General features: G+C 40.8%; 1 protein-coding gene across 2 annotated transcripts; it reads left to right on the top strand.

The window, feature by feature from the left end:
- Positions 1-1,897: 1,897 nt before the first annotated feature.
- On the top strand, positions 1,898-11,913 carry LOC110503923 (serine/arginine-rich splicing factor 1B). Of its 2 annotated transcripts, XM_021582573.2 has the most exons (5): positions 1,898-2,347; positions 2,695-2,897; positions 9,881-10,053; positions 10,289-11,011; positions 11,436-11,911. In XM_021582573.2, the coding sequence occupies exons 1-4, from the start codon at positions 2,157-2,159 to the stop codon at positions 10,490-10,492; spliced, it is 771 nt and encodes a 256-aa protein (XP_021438248.1). In that variant the 5' UTR covers positions 1,898-2,156; the 3' UTR covers positions 10,493-11,011; positions 11,436-11,911. The 2 variants fall into 2 exon arrangements, with proteins under 2 accessions (XP_021438248.1, XP_021438250.1); XM_021582575.2 differs by lacking the exon at positions 10,289-11,011 and having other exon boundaries at positions 11,436-11,913.
- Positions 11,914-12,365: the final 452 nt, after the last annotated feature.

Genomic DNA, 12,365 nt, shown 5'->3' with positions numbered 1-12,365 from the left:
GACCATTTTGAGCCTGTAATCGAACCCACAAATGCTGATGCTCCAGATACTCAACTAGTCGAAGAAGGGCAGTTTTTTTGCTTCTTCAATCAGTACAACAGTTTTCAGCTGTGCTAACATAATTGCAAAAGGTTTTTCTCAATTAGCCTTTTAAAATTATAAACTTGGATTAGCTAACACAGCGTGTCATTGGAACACAGGAGTGATAGTTGCTGATTATGGGCCTCTGTACGCCTACATGTAGATATTCCATCTTATAGTCATTTACAACATTAACAATGTCTACACTGTATTTCTGAAAAAGGTTATGTTATTTTAATGGACAAAAAAATTGATTTTCTTTCAAAAACAAGGACTTTTATAAATGACCCCAAACTTTTGAACGGTAGTGTATCTGGAAAATATTCTTAGTTAATTTATCCTCACCCATAAACTAGTAGGCTATTTGTAGCTTGTCGTCTGATTTACTTTCATATAAATTGGTCCATGGCACCATCTACTGGCCCAAAGATTGTAGTTGATGATCAAATCAAGTTGTATTTGTCACGTGTGACAAATACAACAGGTAAGGGAAAGGGGGATATCTAGTCAGTTGTTCAACTGAAATGTGCCTTCCGCATTTAACCCAAGCCCTCTGAATTAGAGAAGTGCGGGGGGCTCTTAATCGGCATCCACGTTTTCGGTGTAGCCCTTACTGTGAAATGCTTACTTACAAGACCTTAACCAATAATGCAATTTTAAGAAAAATAAGAGTTAAGAAAAATTTTACTAAATAAACTAAAGTAAAAAAATAAAAGAGAAACAATAAAATAACAATAATGAGGCTATATACAGGGGGTACCGGTACCAAGTCAATGTGTGGAGGTACAGGTTTGTCGATGTAATTAAGGTAATATGTACATGTACAGTAGGTAAAGTGACTATGCATAGATAATAAACAGTGAGTAGGAGCGGTGTAAAAAAGGGAGGTGGGTCAAAGCAAATAGTCCGAGTAGCCATTTGATTAGCTGTTCAGCAGTCTTATTGCTTGGGGGTAGAAGCTGTTAAGAAGCCTTTTGGACCTAGACTTGGCACTCCAGTACCGCTTGCCGTGCGGCATAGCTAGGGTGGCTGGAGTCTTCAGGAATTTTTAGGGCCTTCCACTGACAGTTATAGATGTCCTGGATGCCAGGAAGCTTGGCCCAAGTGATGTACTGGCCTGTAGCCCCTTACAGTCGGAATGCAAGCAGTTGCCATACCAGGAGGTGATGCAACCAGAGTGGGATGCTCTCGATGGTGCAGCTGTAGAAATTTTTGAGGATCAGAGGACCCATGCCAAAACTTTTCAGTCTCCTTAGGGGGAATTGCCGTTGTCGTGCCCTCTTCACGACTGTCTTGGTATGTTTGGACCATGATAATAGGTGATGTGGACACCAAGGACCTTGAAGCTCTCAATCTGCTCCACTACAGCCCCCATCAATGACAATGGGAGTATGCTTGGCCCTCCTTTTCCTGTAGTCCCCGATCATGTCCTTTGTCTTGATCACGTTGAGGGAGAGGTTGTTGATATAGTATATTAGGCTCCAAGGTCCTAATTCATAATCAATGTAGTGTCTGTATACTTTAGATGCACACTCACTTGTGAAGTCACTATTATTGGTGTAGGCCGTCTACCTATAATAATAGGTTGCTGGACACTACTCATTAGGCAAATTATAAATAATGATGATTTAAAATTGCAAGATGAAAATGTCCAAACAATCATTATCTAAGAATCTGATCACCTGAAATTATTCGCGTAATCATACCAATATCACACACCAGCGTTAATTTATTAATTTGACATGTATTCTATAAGGGAGGCATACTGAGACCCAGGTCTCTTTTACAGATTGTATTACCGTGGACTATTTTATTTGGCGGACGTAGCCATTTCTAGTTCTCTACTGGGCACATTTCTGGTGTTCATGAATGCCCTCGCGGAGAAGCGTAGCTATCTAGTACACAACTTTAAGCGCGAGTGATACCTTATTTCGTGTTTTCAGCAGTGTTTGTGTACTATACTCAAATTAATTTCTAATCGGCGGTGATATACTTGAATACCGTCTTGCGCGAAATCGCTTTTTATTTCAACCTACCGCTAAAAGAAACTAGCTAACGTTAGCTTGCTAGCTAACATGTCGGGAGGCGTCGTGCGAGGCCCCGCAGGAAATAACGATTGTCGAATTTATGTCGGAAATCTACCTCCTGATATTCGCACTAAAGATGTCGAGGACGTGTTCTACAAATACGGAGCTATTCGAGACATCGATTTGAAAAATCGGAGAGGGGGACCTCCCTTTGCCTTCATCGAATTTGAAGATCCCAGGTAGCTAACGTTAAAGGCTAGCTTGTTAGCAACTCGTGCACTGCTCTAACGTTATCTGCTCATGCGACAACGTGAATCTTCTCTGCACATGTTTCTACCGTAACTATCTATTTTCGTTTTAGGAATGTACAGTAACATCAATTGGCCTGATAGCTAGTTGCTTCCGTTTCGGCATTTACATGTTGTGAAGGTGTCTTTGTTTGTGGCTAGCCGACCAAACTATCGTAAATCGTGGCGTTAAGTTGGGCCGGTTAACTACTGGTAACATATAATATGCTAATGAGGCACACCGCAGAGTGCTGTGTGGACGATTGTTTAGCAATATTTTTCTATTATCACTTTTTCAGGGACGCAGACGATGCAGTGTACGGACGAGACGGCTATGACTACGACGGTTATCGGCTGCGAGTTGAATTCCCTCGGAGCGGAAGGGGTGGGGGGCGAGGCGGTTTTGGTGGAGGTGGTGGTGGTGGTGGGGGCGTTGGTGGCGCTCCTAGAGGCAGATACGGGCCGCCATCCAGACGCTCCGAGTATAGGGTCATTGTCTCAGGTGAGTCATGTAACTAGGGTGTTAAGGGTCAAAATTAAACTGCTTTTGGTATTATACTTTGTCCTCAATTTTATAGACATGCTTCTCAGGAACACTATGAGATTAGGGATTTACAGTTGTTGAGATCTCATTTACAAGTGATCGAAAAGGTTGTGGACTGGTCATTGTTAATCCCAAATCAATAATGGCCTCAAATCCATCTGTAAGTAGTCTATATTTCAACAGGTTTTGCCCAATATCTCAAGGTAGGGTGGCCAAATGTAATGTCATTTTTAGTAGCGAGTGTCGCAGCGGTCTAAGGCACTGCACCTCATTGCTTGAGGCGTCACCACAGACACCATGGTTCGAATCCAGGCAGTATCACAACAGGCCGTGATTGTGCGCCGCCCTATAGGACTCCCAATTGGCCCAGCGTCGTCGGGTTTGGCCAGTGTAGGCCGTCATTGTAAATAAGAATTTAACGTGCCAAGTTAAATAAGGATTAAATCAATAAATCAGAGTTGATTCAAATACAAGTAAAATGTATGCAATTAAACTGATATTATGGAAATGAGTCAGTACACAATTACAGTAATTTAAGACAAAGTTAAGGTAGGGTGGTCATATTAACAAATCTTTGTGCTTTGTGCAAAAGTACGTTTGCAACAATTTCATATATTAGAATCAAATTTTTATACGACTTCATGCAAAATAGGTACTTATTACGCAAATTACTATATGGAATTAAATTAAATAAAAAAACAGGATGGTAGGCCCATTCATTTAAAATAAGGTGGACATATTGTTAACATACAGTACCAGTCAAAAGTTTGGACACCTATTCATTCAAGGGGTTTCCTTTATTTTGACTATTTTCTACATTGTAGAATAATAGTGAAGACATAAACTATTAAATAACACACGGAATCATGTAGTAACCAAAAAAGTGTTAAACAAATCAAAATATATTTTATATTCTATAAAGTAGCCACCTTTTGTCTTGATGACAACTTTGCACACAATTGGCGTTCTCTTAACCAGCTTCATGAGATAGTCACCTGGATTGGATTTCTATTAACAGGTGTGCCTTGTTAAATGTTAATTTTTGGAATTTCTTTCCTCAATGTGTTTGAGCCAATCAGTTGTGTTGTGACAAGGTAGGGTTGGTATTAGAGGTCGACCGATTATGATTTTTCAACGCCGATACCGATTTTATTGGATAGCAAAAAAAAAGCCAATACCAATTAATCGGGCAATTTTTTTTATATATTTGAAATAATGACAATTACAACCACACTGAGTGAACACTTTAAAAAATTTTTTTAACTTAATATAATACATCGATTTTATTTATTTAGGCTCAAATAAATAATGAAACGTGCTCAATTTGGTTTAAATAATGCAAAAACAGTGTTGGAGAACGTACAAGTGCAATATGTGCCATGTAAAAATAAAATAAAAAGCTTAACGTTTAAGTTCCTTGCTCAGAACATATGAAAGCTGGTTTTTCAATATTCCCAGTAAAGAAATGTTAGGTTGCAGTTATTATAGGTATTATGACGCGTCGACTATTTCTCTCTACCATTTGTATATCATATACCTTTGACTATTGGATGTTCTAATAGGCACTTTAGTATTGCCAGCCTAATCTCAGGAGCTGATAGGCTTGAAGTCATAAACGGCGCTGTAATCATGCATTGCTAAGAGCTGCTGGCAAACAGTCAAGTTTGAATGAATGCTTACGAGCCTGCTGCTGCCTACCACTGCTATATCAAATCATAGACTTAATTATAATATAACAAACACAAATACGAGCCAATGGTCATTAATATGAAAACTATATGTTTATTCTTTCAGTGAAATATGGAACCGTTCTGTATTTTATCAAACGGGTGGCAACCCTAAGTCTAAATATTGCTGTTACATTGCACAACCTTCAATGTTATGTCATAATTATGTAAAATTCTGGCAAATTAGTTTGCAACGAGCCAGGCAGCCCAAACTGTTGCATATACCCTGACTTCTTTTGGCGAAGTAAGCTGTGATTCGGTGATAAATTAACAGGCACCACATTGATTATATGCAACGCAGGACAAGCTAGTTAACCTAGTAATATCATCAACCATGTGTAGTTAACTAGTGATTATGTGAAGACTGTTTTTTATAAGATAAGTTTAATGCTAGCTAGCAACTACCTTGTCTCCTTGCTTCACTCACGTGACAAGTGGTCAGCCTGCCAAGCAGTTTCCTTGTGGAATGCAATGTAATCGGCGTCCAAAAATGCAGATTACCGATTTTGTTATAAACTTGAAATTGGTCCTAATTAAATCGGTAAGGCCGATTAATTTTTAGATCTCTAGTTGTTATACAGAAGAGCTTCAAGTGCAGTCGCATAAAACATCAAGCGCTATGATGAAACTGGCTCATGAGGACCGCCACAGGAAAGGAAGACCCAAAGTTACCTCTGCTGCAGAGGACAAGTTCATTAGTTATCAGCTTCGTAAATCTGAAATTAACTGCACCTCAGATTGCATTCGACATACATGCTTCAGAGTTCAAGTAACGCACGTCTCAACTGTTCAGAGGAGACTGCATGAATCAGGCCTTCATTGTCGAATTGCTGCAAAGAAACCACTACTAAATGACACCGATAAGACTTGCTTGTGCCAAGAAACACAAGCAATGGACTTCAGAGAAATATGTCCAAATGTAATATTTTTGGTTCCAACCGCCTTGTCTGTGAGGCGCAGAGTAGGTGAACAGATGATCTCTGCATGTGTGGTTCCCACCATGAAGCATGGAAGAGGTTGTGTGATGGTGTTTTGCCGATGACAATGTCTGATTTATTTAGAATTCAAGGCACACTTTACCAGCATGGCTACCACAGCATTCTGCAGCGATACGCCATCCCATCTAGTTCGCAGTTAGTCCCAGTATCATTTGTTTTTCAACTGGACAATGACCCAAAACACACCTCCAGGCTGTGTAAGGGCTATTTGACCAAGAAGGAGAGTGATGGAGTGCAGCATCAGGTGACCTGGCCTCCACAATCACCCAACCTTAACCCAGTTGGACAGCAGAGTGAAGGAAAAGTAGCCAACAAGTACTCTGCATACTCCTTCGAGACTGTTGGAAAAGCATTCCAGGTGAAGCTGGTGAGAGAATGCAAAGTGTGCAGAGCTGTCATCAAAGCAAAGGGTGGCTACTTTGACGAATATGAAATATATTGATTTGTTTAACACTTATGATTACTACATGATTCCATATGTGTTATTTCATAGTTTTGATGTCTAAACTATTATTCTACAATCTAGAAAATGAACTCGGCAAAAAAAAAGAAACTTCCCTTTTTCAGGGCCCTGTCTTTCAAAGATAATTTGTAAAAATCCAAATAACTTCACAGAAGTTACCCCCCCCCCCCCCCCCCATTGTAAAGGGTTAAACACTGTTTCCCATGCTTGTTCAGTGAACCATAAACAATTAATGAACATGCAGCTGTGGAATGGTCATTAAGACAATAACCGCTTACCGGTGGTAGGCAATTAAGGTCACAGTTATGAAAGTTTAGGACACTAAAGAGGCCTATCTATTGAAAAACACCAAAAGAAAGATGCCCAGGGTTCCTGCTCATCTGCGTGAACATGTCTTAGGCATGCTGCAAGGGGGCATGAAGACTGCAGATGTGGCCAGGGCAATAAATTGCAATGTCCTTACTGTGATACGCCTAAGACAGCGCTACAGGGAGACAGGACGGACAGCTGATCATCCTCGCAGTGGCAGACCACGTGTAACAACACCTGCACAGGATCGGTACATCCAAACATCACACCTGCGGGACAGGTAAAGGATGGCAATAACTGCCCAAGTTACACCAGGAACACACAATCCCTCCATCAGTGCTGAGAGAGGCTGGACCGAGGGCTTGTAGGCCTGTTGTCTGGTGAGGACCTGCCTTACATCACCGGCAACAACGTCGCTTATGGACACAAACCCATCGTTGCTGGATCAGACAGGACTGGCAAAGAGTGCTCTTCACTGACGAGCCACGGTTTTGTCTCATCGGGGGTGAGGGTCGGATTTGCATTTATTGTCGAAGGAATGAGAGTTACACCAAGCCCTGTTCTCTGTAGCGGGATGGAGGTGGAGGGTCCATCATGGTCTGGGGTGGTGTGTCACAGCATCATCGGACTGAGCTTGTTTTCATTGCAGGCAATCTCAACACTGTGCGTTACAGGGAAGACATCCTCCTCACTCATGTGGTGCCCTTCCGGTAGGCTCATCCTGACATGACCCTCCTGCATGACAATGCCACCAGCCATACTGCTTGTTCTGTGTGCGATTTCCTGCAAGACAGGAATGTCAGTTTTCTGCCATGGCCAGCCAAGAGCCCAGATCTCAATCCCTTGAGCACGCCTGGGACCTGTTGGATCAGAGGGCTAGGGCCATTTCTGTTAGTCACATGTCTGTGGAACTTGTTCAGTTTATGTCTCAGTTGTTGAATCTTATGTTCAAACAAATATTTACACATGTTAAGTTTGCTGAAAATAAATGCAGTTGACACAGAGGACGTTTCCTTTTTTGCTGAGTTTAGTAAAAAATAAAGAGAAACTCTTGAATGAGTAGGTGTATCCATACTTTTGACTGGTTCTGTATGTTACGAATTGCAATTCGTGAGTGTTGAGACTTTGCCAAATGTACAATATGTTAAGAAATTGCTGAATGTATGACATCTTAAGAATTCCAATTTGTTGTTGCTAACATTGACTAGGTGACTAACGTTAGCTAGCTCAAGGGGTTAAGGTAAGGGTTAGTTAACATGCTAAGTGTACTGAAGAAATATATAAATGCAACTTCTATGATTTTACTAAGGTACAGTTCATACAAGGAAATAAGTCAATTTCAATAAATAAATTAGGCCCTAATCTATTGATTTCACATTATTGGGCAAAGACACAGCCATGGCTGGGCCTGGGAGGCCCACCCACTCCAAATGAGTTTTTCCCCTACAAAAGGGCTTTATTACAGACACACGTACTCTTCAGTTTCATCAGAGGTCCGGGTGGCTGATCTCAGATGCTCCCGTGCGTGAAGAAGCCGGATGTGGAGGTCCTGGGCTAGCTTGTTTCCAGGTGGTCTGCCATGGTTAGTTCGGTTGAACGTACTGTCAAATTTTCTAAAACAATGTTGGGGGTGGCTTATGGTATAGAAATGAACATTAAATTATCTGGCAACAGCTCCAGTGGACATTCCTGCATTCAGCATGCCAATTGCACACTTCCTCAACATGAGACATCTGTGGCATTGTGTGACAACTACATTTTATTGGCCTTTTATTGTCCCATGGCACAAGGTGCACCTGTTTAATGGCCATGCTGTTGAATCAGCTTCTTGATATGCCACACCTGTTAGGTGGATGGATTATCTTGGCAAATGAGAAATGCTCATTAACAGGGATGTAAACAAATTTGTGCACAATTTGAGAGAAATTAGCTTTTTGTTCATATGGAACATTTCTGGGATCTTTTATTTCAGGTCATGAAACATGGGACCAACACTGCATGTTGTGTTTATTTTTGTTCAGTATAGTTACAAAGTAACTAGTTGCTAAAGTTGTCCTTGATGAGATTTGAAAATGCAACATTTGGGTTGCTAGATGTTCACGTTATACGCTCACCCATCCACCCCGACCAACCACCCTCCTTTCTGTTATGCCTTAAGAACCACATGTAACATATCAAACTAATTTGAGTGTCCTGGATTTACATTCACTATGTTAAGTCTAGTCTGAGACCATTGTGGAATGGAAAAACGTTTAACCTTAAATTGCAGTCCAAGGACGTCTGATGACTGTAAAACACCCTCAGGACATTCCCATACTTGTTGGCAATACAATGTCACATCAATCTTACTCTGGTAGTGAGGAATACCCATCGCAAAGAGCAAATATGAACGCTCAGATTGAGTTCCTTTTTTTTTTTTATGCTGTCCCACAGAATTGAACGTTCTAAGCACAGCACTTTACATTTGGGCTCATGTCACGTAAATATCAAAACTTCCACATGGTTAACTTCCACATTCATGTTTTCAAATTATTTCTATATTTTGATGACCACATTATTGAAATGAGTGACAATGTATTTGATTTATTGCCGTTTTGTAGAATTCTCGCCTAGTGTCCATTGTTTGTTTTGTCACTTAACACCCTAGTGTAATGTGGGTTGGGTTTATATACATCATTGGTTGCACTACCGCACTGTGCAATTGGTAATTTACCAGTCTTTAATGTTTCAATGACACTGCTGGTGGTCTTCTCTATTTAACTAACAAATAGACTCCCTGTGTTACTGCCAGATTAACCTACTGTAATGTAGCAGGTGTAAAAGAACCACCTGAAACTAGGTCCCCTGCTGTACTGAACGGCCAGTTGAAAAACTGGCAAGGTTTAGGGAATGCTGTCGACATGGCCACTGCCATTTAAAAACTCACCATACCCAGCAAACCTCAGTCTGTTCAAGAATGTAGCAAGCATTGAAGCGTACTGAACGCACCTCAGGTCTTGACAAGAAGGAAAATAAACTGTAGGGAGGTTCTCTTCTGCACTGTTCAACCAATCCAGTAAATGTGGAGAAGTGGTCAAGATGGAGTGTCGCCTTAACTTCCGAAAATTGGAAGTCGTGTCACAGGTGCTCTTTCCATTTCCCCTGAAAACCAGAACATCCGGTTGTTGGGGACTCTGCAGAGGCTACTGTCTAATTGGCTAGTTCCTTTTTCACCAGATAGAAGCACGGGTCTTTTTTGGTCGGCTAAATAGTGATATCCATTCCTTCCACATTAGTTCATTGTTTCTGGTTGTGTAGAACCAGCCTGGTTTCGTTGGTCAGTGCACATTCTGAATTATATTGCTATGCCACAGATCTATTGAGCAAGTTTGTACCATTTCAGGAAAGTGTTGAAAGTAATCACTTTCAGTAAAACATCTAATTTATTCGCTCTTCTCTTCAAAGGGCTTCCCCAGAGTGGCAGCTGGCAGGACCTCAAGGATCACATGCGTGAGGCTGGGGATGTATGTTATGCTGACGTTTTCAGAGATGGAACTGGGGTTGTGGAGTTTGTGCGCAAAGAAGACATGACCTACGCTGTTCGAAAGCTGGACAACACCAAGTTCCGATCACACGAGGTATGCTTTTAGGTTTTATTGGATTTGATTATAAGGATAGGATGCTATTTTCGTTAAAGGTAAGTAAAGTGACTACCAACACCATTGAATCTTTCCCCTCAACCTCTCCCCATTTTCAGTGACTACTTGTGCAGCCTTTCAAGAACTTAAGGCTTGTTTTGATGCAATGGAAGGAACCGTTTGAGGTGGAAATGCTTTTTGTTTCAACGTCTAGTTCTTTTTGTGTGTCTACCAGGGAGAGACCGCATACGTTCGCGTGAAAGTAGATGGTCCCCGCAGCCCGAGCTATGGAAGATCCCGTTCCAGGAGCCGCAGTCGAAGCAGGAGCCGCAGCGCAGCCAGTCGCAGCCGCAGCAACTCTCGCGGTGGTGGTACCCGTGGTGGCAGAGGATCTCCTCGCTACTCTCCACGCCATAGCCGCTCTCGCTCCCGTTCCTAAACTCTGTTGCCATTTTGGTAGATACCGTGTTAGCAGTTCCTCTTTCCACTTGTTTTTACCTCCTTTTGAGTTTTTCAGAAGTCAACTATAGATTAAAATTTTTGCATTCCATCTCCTGATGTCCTAGTGGAAGGTCTTGGTATGTAGGTGTATCCCCTCCTGTCACCTTTCCTCCCTAACCCTCCCTACTTTAGTCTTTTTGATCTCCTTTCTCAATTCATTTTAATTGACCTGTTGTCTTTCCTCCAAAAATGTTGCAACATTTGAAACCCTATTGCTCTGAACTTCAAAAATGTTGATCTTATTAACAAGTTCAATATTTTTGTAAGTGTTGGAAAATGTATGTACTTTTTCATGAGATGGCGGGAGTCTCATTGCTAAACTGTATTTTACCCTTGTGTCTTCCTTTAGACATCTGAAGATAAGGATTAAAGAGTGATTTGGAATAAAAGTTGTGGAGCACATTTCATTTGTTTGATCAGGATAGGACATCTTAGGAGGAGTCAGGTCGAGGCAATGGTATGCTTTAGTATTGATTATTTGCATCTATCTATTGATAAAGTCGTTGCTACAGGATGCATGATTGTTTCTTGAATGTAGCACAATTTTCTATATCCTATATATATATACCTGCCCTATCTATTGTTTGGCAACCTTTTTAGCACTGAAACTTTAATGCTACATAAGAACCATTTATCTATAATTTTTTATAGATGCTGTTTTAATATTAGACAGGGGCTCTGGGCTTGTTTCAGCTTAAACATTGAGAAATATTAGACATTTTCTAAAGTATGAATTTGATGGTTTGGGTGCTCACTGACATTTTCAAATTGATCTTTAGTAGTGACATGTCATGAGTGCACAAAATAAGAAGTGGGCTGGGCCCAAATCAGACATGATTCTAATGGTTTCCCTCTGATTTTTTTTTTCCTGGTATTTCAAGGTTTTGATTGGAGGAGTGGCTCAGTGGATCCCAATCCTTGGAGCCGGATCAGAGGAGCATTTAGGGAAGGGATAGGCAAGGATGGATGCTTGGAGCCGGATCAGAGGAGCGTTTAGGGAAGGGATAGGCAAGAATGGATGCTTGGAGCGGGATCCATTTTCCAGGAATCAAATCAATTGAACTAATTAAGGAATCCTAGATGCAACTTTTTGAATGGCCCAGTTTATTTCAATTTTTGAGCGGTAAATATGCGCAGAGTCAAAGGATATGGATAAGGATTATTTACGTTTTTGGCGTAAGAAAAGGAAACTGAGGACCAGGAAGTTGGATCAAAGAATGGAAGGAGACGTAAAAGTCTGGTAAATAAGGGATTAAAATTTGTGATGGTTGGGGTTTATATTTAGTATAGTTAGTCTGTCTTTCTTCAATTTAATTTACTCTTAGTTTAGCATTTTCAATAAAATCCTGAAAAGACGTACCTGTTTTTTAGTTTGTTTTTCTTTTGAATTAATGTAAAATATGAACTTAATGGCCCAATGATGTAATAAGAGGCCAAATTGAAGAATATCCCAGTAGACCATCTACTCTAATGTATTACATTATACATCATGGGGCGGTGTCCCGGACACAGATTAATCTTAGTCCTGGACTAAAGTTACACTGAAAAAGTAAAAACGCAACATGTGAAGTGTTGGTTTCATGAAGATCCCAGAAATGTTACATATACACAAAAAGCCTATTCTCCTAAATGTTGTGCACAAATTTATTTATATCCCTGTTAGCATTTCTCATTTGCCAAGATCATCCATCTGAAAGATGTGGCATATCAAGAAGCTGATTTAAACTGCATGATCACGCAGCTGCACTGTATGCTGGGGACAATAAAAGGCCACTCTAAAATGTGCAATTTTGTCACAACACAATGCCACA

Source organism: Oncorhynchus mykiss, chromosome 24 (genome assembly GCF_013265735.2).
Source record: "Oncorhynchus mykiss isolate Arlee chromosome 24, USDA_OmykA_1.1, whole genome shotgun sequence".
NCBI lineage: Eukaryota > Metazoa > Chordata > Actinopteri > Salmoniformes > Salmonidae > Oncorhynchus > Oncorhynchus mykiss.
Note: the sequence above shows the minus strand (reverse complement) of the source record. Positions and strands in the feature narration are given on the sequence as shown.